The sequence below is a fragment of the Rattus norvegicus genome, chromosome 9 (assembly GCF_021556685.1).
Source record: "Rattus norvegicus strain SHRSP/BbbUtx chromosome 9, alternate assembly SHRSP_T2T, whole genome shotgun sequence".
In the NCBI taxonomy this organism is placed as follows: domain Eukaryota; kingdom Metazoa; phylum Chordata; class Mammalia; order Rodentia; family Muridae; genus Rattus; species Rattus norvegicus.
In genome coordinates, this window is record NC_141542.1 from 7,113,715 (window position 1) to 7,130,442 (window position 16,728).

General features: G+C 46.0%; 1 protein-coding gene across 2 annotated transcripts in view; it reads left to right on the forward strand.

Moving 5' to 3' along the window:
• Positions 1–3,740, forward strand: part of Vav1 (vav guanine nucleotide exchange factor 1) — a 48,038-nt gene extending 44,298 nt beyond the window's left edge. Inside the window, exon 26 of one of the 2 annotated variants that reach the window (XR_015628473.1) lies at positions 2,434–3,740. Coding sequence is in view for 1 of the 2 variants with exons in the window: in NM_012759.2 (NP_036891.2) it covers positions 2,434–2,487 (54 nt within the window). In the remaining variant the exon portion in view is untranslated. 2 annotated transcript variants of the gene reach the window in all.
• The last annotated feature ends 12,988 nt before the right edge of the window (positions 3,741–16,728 follow it).

Here is a 16,728-nt window from a genome sequence, read left to right on the forward strand (position 1 = left end):
TGTTCACTGGCCCACCCTTCCCTTCAATCCTTCCATTGTTCATATAAAAAGAAAAGTGGGAATGGCGGTATCCATATATAATCTCAGTGCTGGGAAGGCTAAGACAAACAGATAACTCAGCCTCACTGAACAACCAGCCTCATCTAATTGGTGAGTTCCAGGCTGATAAGAGATCCTGTACATGTAACCCCCCCTCAAAAAAACAAACCCAGATTATCAGTAAGTGTCTTAGTCAGGGTCATTATTGCTGTAATGAAACACCATGTCCAAAAGCAGAGATGGGATGAAAGGATTTATTCACTCACAGTTTAATATAATAGTTTATCATCAAATTAGAGAGGGCAGGAACTGATGCAGAGGCCGTGGACAGTGCTGCTGACTGGCTTGCTCTCATGGCTTGCTCAGCCTGCTTCTTAGAGAACCCAGGACCGCCAGCCCAGGGATGGCCCCACCCACAGTGGTGGAACACTAATTTAAAGAGTGCTTTACAGTCAGATCTTATGGAGGCATTTTCTCAATTGTGTCAAGTTGCTATAGAACTAGACAGGGCAGTAAGGTTGGGGAATATACAGAATCCCCCAGCGTAAAGCCCCTGGGAGAGAGAGTGATTGACAGATGAAATGGAGAGATTTCTGTCTGTGTGGCTCACTGCTTTGTCACAGGGTGGGGCACACAATAGGTTCTTGGTAATTATTGAATGTGTGAAGGGGCAGACTTGAGGTGAACCACAATGCTCTTTGCCTGCTCTGGTTCTGGTTTCAAGGAAAAAGATGTTCCTGAAGACACTTGAGGCTGGCTTGCTTTGGCTGAGTTCCTACTTTGGACTGTGGATGGAGACCTTTCTTCCTTTCAGCACCTGATGAATTTGAGCATCTAGTATTCTTCCTTGCTGGAAAGGTTTCTCAAATATTTGTTGAGTGGAATAGACACTGGTTAGAACTTTTATACTATTGGGAGAAACACTTCACAAGGCTCCCATGGTTTGGAGAAATGCTTCTAAACTTGTCAAACACATTTGCTGTCACATTTAGTGAGTAGTGGTAGATTGTAGGGGTCGAAAGAGTCATTTAGAGTGTTTAAGAATCTGCCAGCCAACCATCTCTCTGCACAACCATCATTTTTATGTGTCTCTCCACCAACCCATCCTTCCATCCATGTATTCATTAGACTATCATCACTGATATCATCTATCCATTTATCCATCTAATACCACCCATCCACTCATCATTATCCATCCATTCATTTATCCATTCATCCATTCATCCACTTACCCATCCATCCACCCTTCCATTCACCCATCCATCTACCTATCCAATTTCTATCTCTTCATCTATCTATGCTCCATCCATCCACCCATCTGCTCAATTATCTATGTATAATGATACATATATCATCATGTGTCTGTCTGTCTGTCTGTCTGTCTGTCTGTCTGTCTGTCTCTATCTATCTATCTATCTATCTATCTATCTATCTATCTATCTATCTATCTATCTATCTATCTATCACATCTGTCCACCCAACATTCCAAGAAATAGTGTTTACTAAGCACTGGGTTCTAGGCTCTTGGGAGCCTGGCGAGTAGGAGACAAACACCCCTGCCCTTGTTTTCCTGTTGTGTTTTGGGAGGGAAGTTGGTTTATCAATTAATCCTGTGAATAGGCAGAATATGTGATCATTCAGATGATGGGGAATTCTGTGGAGAGCAATGGAGAGAAAGAGTGTGTGAAGTGGCTGGGTATAGGGTTAATTGGTCCCATGTCTGCTCTTCCACAGGACTTGGTGGCTCAGGGAGGCAGGACATGGGAGTTTGATTGTGCCTATCCCATGCTGGGCAGGGGTCCGACTGTAGAGCAATAGTCCTTGGCTTAACAGCGGCAGGCTTGGTTTGGCTTGGTGGTAGCTGCAGCTGGGAGTGCAGGGAGGCCTTCTACAGAGATTAGACAGCTGCTCTGTAGGTGAAGGCCTTCTCTGTGGCTCTTTTCTCAATGAAAAGAGGCAGTCCATGGTTTTAAGACATTGCCATGAAGGAAGGAGAATGAGTAAAACCGCACCCCACTTCTCAGCGTGGGCCTGAGATTCAGTACCTTTTGCAGGGAGGGAGGTCTGGGAAGGAGAGGGGGGGCCTGGTTTCCCTGCAGTCAGGCGAAATGCCTACTGTCCTGTCCCTTCAGGGTCACCCAGGTTTCTAGTTTTAGCTCAACTGGGAACCAGGCTGCCTTTCAGTCTCACAGGTGGGGCTTACTGCGATAAGCAGGGTGACTGGAAGGCTTGAATGACAGGGTGACACATGAGCGAGGTCTATCCTTGTGTGTGCAGAGAGGAGCAATCAGCAGTGTGAAAGTCCCGGAAGTGTGTGTGTGTGGGGTCCGATCAGCTCTGATGAGGCATGCAGATGACAGCAGCTGTTCTGATGGGTTTCTCTTCTCTCTGCAGATTGGCTGGTTTCCCTCTAACTATGTGGAGGAAGACTATTCTGAATACTGCTGAGCCCGATGCCCTGCAGGACACAGAGAGAGGCAGATGATGGCTGAGCCCAGGATGCCAGCAGGGTTGAGGGGCTGTGAGCTGTTCTCATTGGCAGAGGATCTGGATGGAGCTCAGATGGCTAGTGGCCAGCTAGCAGGGTTCCCAGGATGAAGCCCAGAGATGGTTAATTTATAGCACACTGATTTTCTCGAGTCCTCCAAGAAAGCTGATTCTAATAAAGTGAGGACAGCAGGAACTGGTGCGCTCCAGACTGACTGTAAGGGGAGCCTCAGGGAGGGTGCACACTGACGAAAATTCACTCAACAGTGCCCTCCTTGTGTCAAGGCCTCTTTTCTCCAACTTTTACAGTACAGGTTGAAGAAGACCTGGGATTCCTACCTACCAGAAAAGAGTGCTGTGTTTGCAGGGTCTGGAACACAGAAATCAAGTCTACACCTCTCCCCCCCTTCCTTTTTTGTCCTTGATGCCAAGGATGAACTTCATGACCTCAGCACGATAGGAAGACACACTACTGCTGAGCCCCTCACTGGGGGATTCTGGGTGGGGCTCCACCCCTGACCTGACCCCAGCCCTTATTGTGTGATTCCAGGGGCAGGGGGGAGCTCTACTACTGTGCCACACTCCCAGTGACTTTAAAATCTTCGAGACAGGGTCTTACTATATAGACCAGACTGACCTTGAACTTACTGAAGCCCAGGCTGGCCTTCAACTGGTCATTCTCCTGCCTCAGCTTTCATATAATAGAAGTTAATGTTTTGAGTTCTTTCCTTCTGCATTATGCTGAATAAGGGGAAAAATTTCAATATATGCTCTTCAAAAATATAGTTTGAATCCTATAAATCTTGGCTCTGGTGTACTGAGGAGATAGCCAGCTCTCCTCTGCCATCTTGCTTCCTGTGGAGACATTGCTTACATCAGGCCCCTTCTTTGCCTGCCAGGCAGAACAACCACACTTCGTTTTACCCAGAATCATTTTGCCTGCTGCTCTGGTGTTGTTATTAATCATGATCTGTGTCCTACTTTGATTTTTGTTGCTGTGGCAAATGATCTGACCTAATGCTACTCGTGGAGGCAAAGATTTGCCTTTGGCTACACTGTCAGCGTCACTTCCACCATTGACGGAAGTCAGGACAGGAGCTGCATCAGGAACACGCACAGGCCATGGCAGATTGCTCTTACTGGCTCTCTCTCTGCTTTATCCTCAGCTGCCTTTCTCTTTTATTAATAAAGTTTTTATTTACTTTATATCCAGATCACAGCTTCCCATCCCTTCTCTCTTCCAAGTCCCTCCCTCTCCTCTTTCTTCCCTGCCATCCACTCTTCCTCCCCCTCTCCTCAGAAGAGGGGAGGCCTCTCATGGCTGTCAACCAGCCTTGGCATATTAAAGTTGCTGTGAGAGGAGGCATCTCTTCTCTCCTTGAGGCCAGATGAGGCAACTCAATAGGAGGAAAGGGTCCCAAAGGCAGGCAACAGAGTCAAAGACAACTCTTGCTCCTGCTTTAGGGGTTACACACGAAGACCCAGATGCACAACTGTAGCATATGTGTAGGGGGCCTGGGCCAGTCCCATGCATGCTCCCTGGTTGACGGCTCAGTATCTGTGGTTCTGTAGGTTTTATTGTGGTGTCCTTGACCCCTTTGGCTCCTTCAGTCCTTTGTACCCTCTTCCCGAGCTCTACCTGATGTCTGACTGTGGGTCCCTGCATCTGTTTCCATCAGTTGCTCAGCTGGATTTCTTGGATAGCCCTGGACCACCTGTCAAGTCATGGTACCATCCATATCAGGCATCATCAGTTAAGGTCTCCTACATCAGTTAAAGTCTTTTAATCTGGTGCATTACTCAGTGTAGACTCTCTCGGAGTAGCGGCGTTAACTTGAAAGCTAAAGCTGAGCAGGCACTCTTTCATTCTCAGTGTCACATTTTCATGGAACCCGCTCTTGTCATTGGTGGGATAAGATACTCTGAGAAAAGCAATTAAGGAAGAAAGATTTACCATGGTCACAGTTCCAGTCCACCACAGCAGGGAAGGCATGGTGGCAGATGTATATGCTGCCTGGCCACACAGTATCCACAGTCAGAAAGTGGAGAGGTGAATGCTGCTGTTCAGTCTGGCATCCCCGCGTGTAGGATGGGGCCTGCCCACAGTTAGTTAATCCCTTAGCTAGATAATCCCTTAGCCGCCACCAGAGAATGGGTTCCCAGGGGATTCTAGAGCGTGTCCACAACACCACCATCATGAATTTGCTGTCCTAGGCTGTTCCATAGGGTTATGGTAGGGTCCCACGTCTGCTCTGTCACTTGGCATGGCAGGCAGGACGCAGGTGTTTGACGGCACTTACCCCATGCCATTGCCAGTTGTCGAGTTATATGAGGGATCCCACAGGGCTCGGCCGCCAGGTAGGTATTGGGCTTAGCGAAGCCACAGGACACGCTCCAGGGCAGTGGGGAAGCACAGTCTGAGGCACAGGACACAGCTGGGGCTGGCTCAGGGGGCTCTAGGCCTGCAAGGAGGTGGGGGCAGTCGGGTTCTTAGGCTCTTGGGCATCTAGGTGCTGCTGGAAGCCGAGGAAGAGCTGAGAACTGAGTAGGGGTCTGCGGGCTTGATTTAGCCCCGGTTGAGGGGGAAAGAGGAGGGAGCTCTGGCTGGTCCTGCAGACATAGTCCTTGCATTGCCGGTGGCAGGCTTGGTTTGGCTTGTTGACAGCCACAGCTCGGAGCGCAGGGAGGCCTTCTGCAGAGATTAGGCAGCTGCTTTGTAGGTGAAGGCCTTCTGTGTGGCTCTCCACAGCAGATCACGATGAAAAACAGCAGTCCATGGTTTCACGACATTCATTGTCATGGCAGAAAGTGGATGAGTTAAAACCGTACTGCACTTTTCAGGGTGGGCCTGAGATTAAATACCTTTTGCAGGGAGGAGTGTCTTGGAAGGAAAGGTTATTGGCTAAGCCTCCAGGCCTTTAGGTACCTTATAATGGAGATCTGTCTTGAGCCTATGTGACCTGTGGTCAAGTCCTCTACCTGTGGAGGGGCTTGGGGTGTTGCCCTTATGTGACTGATGGCCACAAATTTATGGAGGGCTGTGGCTAGGGAGGTGGGGCCTGGTTTCCCTGGAGTCCGGTCAAATGCCTACTGTCCCTTAGGGTCACCCGAGTTTCTAGCTTTAGCTCAACTGGGAACCAGGCTGCCTTTCATGGTCCCATACACATGTGTGTATATATGTGTGTTCATATGTGTACCAGTGCACATGTAAGTGTAAGTATGCTTGCACATGTGTGCATGTATATGTGGAGGTCAGGGGTCAACTTGGTATATCATTTCTCACATGTCATCATTGTTTCTTTTGAGACAGGCTCTCTCTCTTGTTTGGAAAGCTGTCAGTGAGCTGTCAGACAGGAGGACAGCTTGGGCTGGAGAACAGAAGACTGTTTTCTCTGGGTGCTGGGAAAAAAGAATGTCAGAGCTTCTTCTTAACAATTAAAGAGTTCTTTGTTCTGGGGCTGGAGAGATGGGTCAGTGGTTAGGAGCCCTGGCTGCTCTTGCAGAGGACCTGGGTTCAGCTCCCCACACCCACATGGCAGCTCACAGCCATCTGTATCTTCAGTTCCAGGGGATCTGATGCCCTTTCAAGCCTCTGCAGGCACCACACACACAAAACAGTTTAAAAATGTTTCTTTATTCCTAAGAATTTCATATATGTGTACAATGAGTTATGGTCATACATAGTAAACATGTATACTTCCTTCCTCTAACTCTACCCACACTCTACTCAACACTTTCCCCTCCAAACTCCACGTCTGCAAACAAGCACGCAGACAAACAACCCCACTACCAAAATGTAGTTAGTGCTGCCCACTTGCAGGGCTGCAGGCTGTGTGCTGGAGTATGGGGCAAAGACTAGTGGCCACACCTTCAGCAAAGAATGACTCTTTCTTCCCCAGCAGCTCCCATTGCCGAGAGCTCCTCAGCGGGGGTGTGGCCTGGAGAACATCTTCCCAGCTGTGCTGGGACTTTGGCTGGCTTGGTCTTGTGCATGTAACCACAGCGGCTGCGAGTGTCTTCACCATGCCAGAGTCTCACTGTACTCTCCCAGCCTCCTGCCCTTCAGTCTTCTTGCTTCCTTTGCTGTGATTTCTAGCAAGCCTCAATGGTAGTGGGGTTGGGCTGGAGAGATGGCTCAGCGGTTAAGAGCACCCGACTGCTCTTCCAGAGGTCATGAGTTCAATTCCCAGCAACCACATGGTGCCTCACAACCATCTGTAAAGAGATCTGATGCCCCCTTCTGGTGTATCTGAAGACAGCTACAGTGTACTTATATATAATAAATAAAATAAATCTTTAAAAAAAATGGTAGTGGGGTTAATTGTTTAGGGATGAGCACTTCATCTTGTATTCTTTGACCAATAAGGCATCTCTCTACTGACCACGGTCTACTGTAGAAGGCCCTTCTGTGACCAGGCTAAAGGCTGCCAGGGTTGTGGGTGTACACATAAATACCTAGAAGGTATTTTAATAACATGACCATTTAGGAAAATGACAGCAGCAGGTGCTAGCCTAGAGCTAGCCCTCCTAGCCCTGGGCCTCCTAGCTCTGGGCCACATCCTCTCAGCCATAGGTCATGACCTCCCAGCCCTGGCTGTGACTCCCAGCTGAGGGCCTTTGACCAGAGCCACAGTCCTGAGCAGGAAAGTGCTTCTGTCAAAGACCCTTCGATTTTATTTTCATTTTGTTATTATTTGTTTTGGAGACAGGGTCTCATGAATCTCACACTGGCTATGCACTCACTGTATAGCCAAGGGTGACCTTGAACTCCTGATCTTCTTTTTCTACCTCCTAAGTGCTGGGAGGTGTGTACCAACATGCCTGGTTTATTCTGTGCTGTGGATGGAACCAGAGCCTCACACATGCCAGATGAGAGCTCTATCCACTGAGCCCCAGCTTCCTCCAGCACAGAGAAATCTCTTTTCTCATGGTACCCTATTTGGGGTGTGGATGGACTTGGGGGATAGAATTCCATCTCTTTACCACCTCAGACCGTAGCTCATTTTCTCCTGTCTATGCCATCTGTCGTCTGTTCTTTTGGCTTCAGACTTCTGTTTATTTTTGCATGTTTTTTTTTTTTTTGGTTCTTTTTTTTTCGGAGCTGGGGACCGAACCCAGGGCCTTGCGCTTCCTAGGTAAGCGCTCTACCACTGAGCTAAATCCCCAGCCCCTTTTTGCATGTTTTTAATAGTGACTATTACTGAAGCCTAGTAATGGGTTTTCTTATAACATTTCCATATATGTACTATTTATTTTGATCATATCCTCTGTCATGTTCTCTTGCCTCCTTCCACTCCTGCTGATCCCTTTCTTTTCCTACGCAGTACCTTCTACTTCCACGTCTAGTTTTTGATAGAACACTGAACTCCATCAGGGTTGAGAGGAGAGACTGTCACAGGAGTGTGGGCCACTGACTGTGGTTACACCCCTGAAGAAATGTGTGTCCCGTCCCCGGAGACCTTGAACTGTCTATCAATCCCAGGAAGGGGTGGGGCCTCGTGAGCCCCTCCCCTCCCAACTGTCAACTCTATCAAGCCCAGGAAGGGGCGGGGCCTCGTGAGCCCCATCCCCTTAGCTCTGTTCATTTTGTTTCAGAAAAGCCTGTGCATCAGACTGATTCTTTTTTAACATATATTATTCATGCCTTGGTGTCTCTTTCTTATTGAATAGACTTTATTTTTAAGATTGTGGTTAAACACAGCATGCAGTCTACCGTACCTGCCGTTTTGAGTGTTTTAACTATTGCTAAGTGTATTCATGACTCCAGGATCAATGCCCACTTTCCAGAACTTTCCCATCATTTACATTACACCCCCCACGCTCTGCCCCCAGGCCCTGACCTCTGTCTGTCAGACTTTACCTGCGGTACTTTAGGGCCAGGGCAAGAGCCAAGAAATTGCCTTTTTGGGTGGATTTCTTTTGATCAGCCTGGATCACCTTTACCAAGCTCAAATAGAAGAACAGCTAGTGTGGGTGGCCAGGGATGGGACAGGGCTTCAGAGTGTACATTATTCAGGAAGGCGCCATTGTATTGAACATCCCCATGGCCCAATATTAGGTCCAGTTTCCTGGGCAGTGGAGAAGGTGGTTGAGACATAATGGACTTGGAGGTCATCTCAACCCCTGGAAAATTCACTGTACATTACCAGAGAGTCAGGGGTTATACTTTTTTGAAGGCACAGCATCATGACGTGTCTGGGAGATGGCTCAGAGGTTAAGAATTCTTGCTGCACAAACATGAGGACCTGAGTTTGAATCCCCAGAACCCAGTAAACTCCTGGGCTTGGCCATGTGCGCCTGTAACAACCAACCCTGTGCAGGAGGATGTCTGGGCTGTCAGCCAAGCCCTGGGTTCAGCAAGAGTGTTGGGGCAAAGTGGGGAGTGTTAGCCTCCTGTAGCCTCCATACCGGTGATACTATGAGCATCTGCACGTGCGGGTGTTACAGGTGTGAATGTATTCTACACAGCACACACACTAAAAAAGCTGAGTCTCAGGGCTAATCTGTGGTCTCAGCACCCTAGTACAGTGGTCACCACCCCTCTGGGGGGTCGAATGACCTTTTCACAGGGGTCGCATATCAGAATATCCTGCATATCAGATATTTACATTACAATTCCTAACAGTAACAAAATTACAGTTATAAAGTAGCAATGAAATAATTTTATGGTGGGAGACTACCACAACATGAACTGAATTAAAGTGTCACAGCTTTAAGAAGGTCGAGAACTACTGGTCTAGTGACTAACAGAGGCCACGGCACTCCCTGGTTCTCTCTCAGGAAAGCCAATGCCCAAGCATTGCCTTATTCACACACTTGGCCAAGGATAGACTATGGCACAGGAGTCTGGTATGAAATGCTTGTCATGTCTGAGGGGTCTGCCTTCACCGTAGGGAGAGCCAATGGATTCACAGGTATCAAGAACTGCATTAGAGTTCTGCACTAGAGGAACAGGACTGATAGAATCAATAGATATCAAGGAGAGATTTATTAGTCTGGCTTATATGATGCAGCTTGGGCTGCCTGTGTGCTACGGAGGCTGAGAACCGGGGAACAGCTCAGTCTATGAGGTGGTGCGGCAAAGTCCAGATCTGAAGGCCTGGGGGCAGGGCGGTGGTTTCTGGAGGGTACCAGGTCTTCAATCTATGTTAGATAAGGATTGTAGGAACAACACAGAGGCAGCAACAGAGTGGATGTGCTCTCCAGGAAGGGGCAAGAACAGGCTGAAACCCAATAACATTTCCCTCTCTGGAAGCTGCCAGCCACTGTCTAGGAGGCCCTTCCCCCGTAGATTCCCCCAGAAGCATGTGTCTCAGCCGATTCAAGTTCAAGTCAAGTTTGACCATCACAAGAACCATGACAACAGAAGGTTGCCCTTTCCCATGGCTTTTCCATGAGAAGGAGAGGCTGAATCATGTGATGTTGAGGAGTTAGAGATCATGAATTTGCTCTTGGAGCAATTCCAGCCATTCCCAGAGTGCTCACTCTGTCTTTAAGGCTCAGGGCGGCAGAAGTTTGTATTCTGTGGTGCAGGCTAGGTTTTGCTGCAGTGACTGTCTACAGGTTGACCTGTAGGGTCTGTGGGGGATTGTCTTAACTATGTTAAGTGATGTGGGAAGAACCAGCCCACAGTGGGGCACATCATTCCCTAGGCAGGGATACAGAACTGTGTGTAAATGAGTAAGCTGGCCTTCATTTCTTCCTTCTTGACTGTGGTTGTCCTGTGACCAGTTGTTTGAGGTGTCTGTTATAATTGCCCCACCAAGATGGACTATACTCTAGAACTGTAAACTCAACCCCTAGCTCTCCAAAACTCCCCTTTTTTTGTCGGGATATTTTATTATAGCATCAGAGACTAGGACAATCCTCAAAATACTCCCCCTTAGCTGTTCTAATGATTTAAAAAGACGAAGATGTGGGAAATCAGATACAAGTTAAAACGCAGAGGCGGATATCCAAGCAGGCCTGGTCCAAGGCAGATAGCTGGAAATTAAAGGCACGATCACCCCCTGGTGGACATGTGCGATAATGACAACGTCTGCAGCTGGGCGGGTCGCTGGCGGGCAAGTGGGGGGAGGAAAGGGGGAAGAAATTGAGTTTGTGGGTGTGCACACGCGTGTTTGCTCACAAATCTATGTGTATGAGTTCAGAGAGGCATCCAGGAAGGGACCCTGGTATTTCTGGTACCTCCATTCAGCCTTCTAGAAGGAATGAACAGCAGCACTACCGGGATGATGTGGTGTTTTCAACTTATTTTTAGTTTCTTATTACATTTATTTGATTTGTGTGTGTGTGTGAGTGCACCGTGCGTGAATTTCACAGGAGCATGCGGAGGCCAGAGGACAACTTGCAGGAGTCAGTTCCCTCTTTCTACCATGTAGGTCTTAGGGATTGAACTCAGGTCGTTAGGGTTAGTGGCAAGCTCCTTTACTTGCGGAACCATCTCACAGCCCTATCCCTCAGTAATTTATTGTTACGTATTTTTCTTAAAAAATGTTTAAAACATATTTTTGGATCTGTAGTGATTTCTTTCTGAGCTTCATTTGTTGAATTGGTCTTTGGACAATTTTATTTTGTTTTTTAAAAGAGAAATGTGTAAAAGGAATTTTACTATGTGTACTAGTGGAATTTCATACTATGAAGTCAGGCATAGAGCCGTTTTGTCCTTAGGACTCCAGCGAGCTGTGTTTCCCTGTCTGTGTCGCTGAGAGGCCCTTGTTTCATTTCTATGGGGCCTAAGCACACAGCATTCACTTGCAGTGGTGTGCTGTCACCTAGTGTCCATGAGTGATATGGTCCCTGGGTTCAACTGTGTATGTTCCTCAGACTCACTGTCATCCCAATCTTCTTCCAATGTCATGCCTCTTTTTAAATTTAAAATAGCCCATCCAGTCCAATTTGGGATGTCCATGAGTCCTTGGTACGTGGCTATCCACTGGAGCCTGGTCAGCCTATGGGGTCAGGGACAGAGTTTAAAAACCTGCCTTTCCTTTTGTCTAGCTCTTCAGGGTGGACTCATTAGTCTTTCCACTTGCTGCAAGGTGGACTGGGCTGATCGTAAGCAGCAGCCGCAGCTGCTGGAGTTCATGAGTGCTGGGGTCCTGCTTTGGTCATGCCTGGCCTCTGGCTCTTACAGTCTTCCTGTCTCCTTCTAAGCCTTATTTTTGGGACAGGTTCTTCCACAGGCCTGGAGTTCACTAAGTAGGCTGGCCAGTCAGCGGGCCTTGGGGATACACCGATCCCTCCACACCTCTCCCTGTCCAGGACAGAATACAAAGCTTCGTTTCCGTACCCGGACTTTTATTTTATTTTTACATTTCAATTTTTTTCTTTAAAAGCAGTGAGTTGTGTACAAGGGGGTTAAATGCTTTATAGACAAGAAAAAAAACTGAGCTAGAACCAACTTATTAATCTTCTTCCTCTTCCTCATCTTCTTCATCCTCATCATCTTCCTCTATCTTCCTTTTCTTGATCTTTTCAATCTTGACCACCTCTACCCTCACCCCCTTTTTGCTGCATCAGGTTTTCCTTTAAGCTCTGTAGGCAGCAATATCCTTCTCATACTTCTCCTTCAGCTTGGCGGCCTTCTTCTCATAGGGCTGCTTGTTATCTGTGGCAGTGTTGTTCCACATCTCTCCTAGTTTCTTTGAAACATCACCAGTGGACAAGCCAGGATGCTCACCTTTGATTTTGGGGCAGTACTCAGAACAGAACAAGAAGAAGGCCGAAAGAGGCCTCTTGTGTATATTGGGGTCATTGAACTTCTTTTTGGTCTCCCCTTTGGGGGAGATGTAGGTTTTCATTTCTCTTTCATAATGAGCCTTGTCAGCCTTTGCTGCATCTTCAAATTTCCCCTTTTCTTTTCTTCTTCTTCTTCTTCTTTTTTATCTTTATTAACTTGAGTATTTCTTATTTACATTTTGATTGTTATTCCCCTTCCCGGTTTCCGGGCCTCCCCTTTTCTTTTTTTCTCTCCATCTTATACCCAGACTTTTAAATTAGGGTGTGCAGAGCTCACTCAGTAAACACTTACTGAGTCTGACTCCCCAGGTTACTCCCCTCACTCCCTTATCGTAAGCCTGAGTCTCTCTGTGTAGCAGATCAAGGCTGGGTTTGCACTCATTATTCTCTTGCCTCAGCCTCCTGAGTAGCTGAGATTTTCTAACTCTGCACCACAAGGTTCGGCTACTATGAGCAGTTTATGCATTAATAAAAACTTAGGCTGGCTGTGGTGACATAGACCTTTTATCCCAGCACTTGGGAGGCAGGGGCAGGGGCAGGGGCAGGTGCATGCCTGTGGGACCAGTCTGGTCTCCAGAGTGAGTTCCAGGACAGCAAGGGCTACAGAGAGAAACCCTGTCTCAAAAAACCAAAATCCAAAAACCAAATAACATCCCCCCCAACCAACCAACCAAAACCAAAACCAAACCAAACCAGACCAAACCGAAAAAGAAAACAACAACAAAACCCAAAACCCAAACCAAACCAAAAACCAAAAACCAAAACAAATCCACCCCTCTCCCACCAAATGGGTGTGGGTTGGCGGGGCTGGAGATGGCTCGGTAGTGAATGCACTTGTCAATTTCTGATGACCTAAGTTCGACGACCTCTGGGACTTATATGGTAGAAGGTGAGAACCATTTCTTGAAAGCTGACCTCTGACCTCCGTATGCACATGGTGGCAGTAGACACATTTAAATAAATAAATAAATAAATAAATAAATAAATAAATAAATAAGAATGAACAAGGAAATGGAGGAGAGGGGGATGCTGCCTCAAGAGTTCATTTCACTCACAATATGCGTACCAAATTACTAAGGGGTGCATCACACAGTGGGTAGAAAGAAACAAAATACTCAAATGGTCTGTGTGGTTTGAAGTAGAATTAGCAAGGGAGGTAGAGAGGAGGATGGTGGGATTGAGGCACAGGTTGTACACAGAGCCTGGATCTTTTTGAAGCCCGAATTAGAAACCGGTATCTCTGGATGGTTGTGCTTTTCCTGAAGCTTTGTTGGGTAAGAAGGATGGCGCAGCTGGTCTAGTGCTTGCCCCACAAACATGAGACTCATGTTTCTATTTGTGGATTCTAGGGTAATGAGAGAGACCCCATCTTGAGAAAACACCTGAAGCTGCACAAATTTGACTTAGGAGGTTAGAAGACCAACCAACAAGGAGGGCACGAAGTTGATAATGGTGGGTGGATAAAAAGAGTTGGGGAGAGGGGGAGCAGGTGGCAGTCGTGAATGTGATCAGAATACACAAGCACACATGTAGGAAATTCTTAAAGAACTAATGACAAATACATTAAAACAGACAGTGGATGTTGTTTGATGGAGAAGATTAAAGTTGGTCTGTGTATGTGCACTCAAGTTTGCATGCACCCCTGTTGGGGGGCCAGCTCCTGCATTAGTCTTTCTCCTGTTAGTTCTTCTTGAGGCAGCGGAAGGGAAAGAGCGTCAGCGGAGGGTAAGACTGGGTTGCTGTATAATAATAAGTTTACTTATCTAAGTCTAAGTTACTATGTTACTGTAGGTGATTTACTTATCTATGTCTAAGTCACTATGTTTTGCTACTGTAACTGACCCTCCTTCTGTGTTCCTCTGAGGCCAGAAACTGCAGTCTCTGGCATTTAGCACCTCATTCTGAAACAGCAGGGGATAAAGTAGAGGATTAATTTTTTTTTTCCGGAGCTGGGGACCGAACCCAGGGCCTTGCGCTTGCTAGGCAAGCGCTCTACCACTGAGCTAAATCCCCAACCCGAGGATTAATTGTTAGAGCCGTTCCCTTTTGTCCCTATGCCTCTTGCTTGTCTGGCTAGGGGGAAGTTTGGAGCAATAAATTTCTATTGAACCAAGATAAGTGAATAGCGCTTGCAGAAGGAAAAACTTTTACATAGCCAAATATGCATAAACATATATAATTTCATACACAGATTCATAAATGCACATTTATACATTTCCACACAAACAGTTGGGTCCAGCTTACATACATTATCACAATTACATTCTTTTTTTTTTTTTTATTTCTTTTTTTCGGAGCTGGGGACCAAACCCAGGGCCTTGCACTTCCTAGGTAAGCGCTCTACCACTGAGCCACACAATTACATTCTTACACACACACATGCATACATTCTCACAATTAGATACTTACACATCCATGCTTACATAAGCATATGGAGCAAAAGACCAAGCACCAGTGCAGAAAGAATTCACTCATTCTGGATGAAAGATGAGCTCCAATCTTTATTACATAAAGAAAGAAATGGCTTCTCTTCTTTAAATGCTAAGTGAATTAAACCCAAGTTTGTAAGAGAAAAGGCTTGTTCCTTTTAGTAAGACGAAGCCTGCCTTGCTATTAAAAAGTGACCTGTTCTGTCCCATCATAAGGAGAAACCTGCCTGCTCCTTCTGCTCTCTCCAGCTTCTTCTTCTTTCCTCTTTTCCTCTGCATTCTGCACATTGCTCTCTTATGTTACCTATAGTCTCTAAGTTCTACTTAGCTCAGTTCTCCTTATCTCAAACCTGACTCCAGCTCAGTCCCCTCCAGCTCAGGCCTTTTGTGTCTCTTCTCTTTGTCCTCAGCACTTAAACATCTTTCAGAATACATGATCATGTGTTACAAAGTTCATCACATGAACTTTCATATGAAAGATCAAAGCATAAACTGAAATAGAAGTTTACAACAGAGAATGTTTACATGAATATCCATCAGGAGTAATTATCTGGCTAAACACTCATCACCAGTGTCAGCTCTACAGGTTCACTGAAGGTCTAAAACCATAGTTGTTAGTGAAGTTATGTATAAATAAACCCAGTCAATATTTTATCCTTTGTCCTTGCACCTATAATAAATCATTTGTTCTCTTTTTATGACCCTTGATAATTGTTTTACAACCTCTTGGAATGTGCTCTGAGTAGGAGAAAGTCTGGTTACTATCTCAGAGCAATTAACTGGTGACACCTGGGAGACTGGCAGAGTTCTCACTGCAGTTTTGATTATCAGAGAAAGACTTAATAGCAGTCCCACTATAAAGAGCTTAATAATCACTGATAAAATTTTAGGAATTCTTATAGGATCATCATTAAGACTTAAGAAGTCATCTATTTGTCTATATAGCATCACTACAAGACAGTATATCTTCATATATTTGCATAGATCTGCTCCAAAGGGGTGTGCTATTACTTAATGATTGTTATATGTGTTTAATAATAACAGGAAAAGCCTTTTAATAGCAGGAATCTTTCCTAAAATGAATCCCTTACAGCCTTGCTTAATAAGGGTGAACCAGTTGCAGATTATATAATAATCCGAGGCTGGCCATCTCAGGATGATCACCTGCTAGTTATTAGCTTGTCCTGTTATGACTCCCGAACCCCCCCCCCCCCCCCCCCCGGCCTCGATGCCACTGAAAAAGATGGGCTATATTTCATTATTCCAAGTCCTTTCTTTTCTTTTTTTTTTTTCCAGAGCTGGGGACCGAACCCAGGGCCTTGCGCTTGCTAGGCAAGCGCTCTACCACTGAGCTAAATCCCCAACCCCCAAGTCCTTTCTGATTCTTAGAAGCTTTGCCTTATTGAGAGTCATGGCCTGCTGCCTCAATCTGACAAAGATGAAATGCAGTAAACAAGATTTGCAAACTTCTCCTTTCTGAGTCTCTGGTAACCATGGTGACCATGGCTCCAAATAAAGAAACCACTCTTCCCCAGAATTCAGAATGGCCCCTCTTTTCTCAGTTGGTTCTTTTTTTATTTTTCAAAAATATGATTCCTTTTATGATTTCTTCAAGAATTTCATTTATATATTTTTCAATGTCCTTTTTAAAAAATAAATTAAATTTATTTAATGAGTAAATGAAAACATTTAGACTTATTTTATGAGTATTTTGTCTACATGTATATATGTGCACCATATGCATGTTTGGTGCCTGCAGGGGTCAAAAAAAGGTGTCAGGTCTGGAACTGGAGTTATGGGTGGTTTTGAGTCACTATATGGGTACTGGAAATTGAACTTTTGGAAGAGCTTCCTCTCTAGTCCCCATGCTATGTACTTTAATGACATTCATTCCTCACCAATCCCAGCAACTTCTCTTAGATCCCTCACCCATTCTTTTTCAACTTGATTACCCCCCACCCCCTATAACACACTGACTCTGGCTTGAGCTGCCTATGTACTCCTAGATGGCTGCCCATTCACAAGTCACATC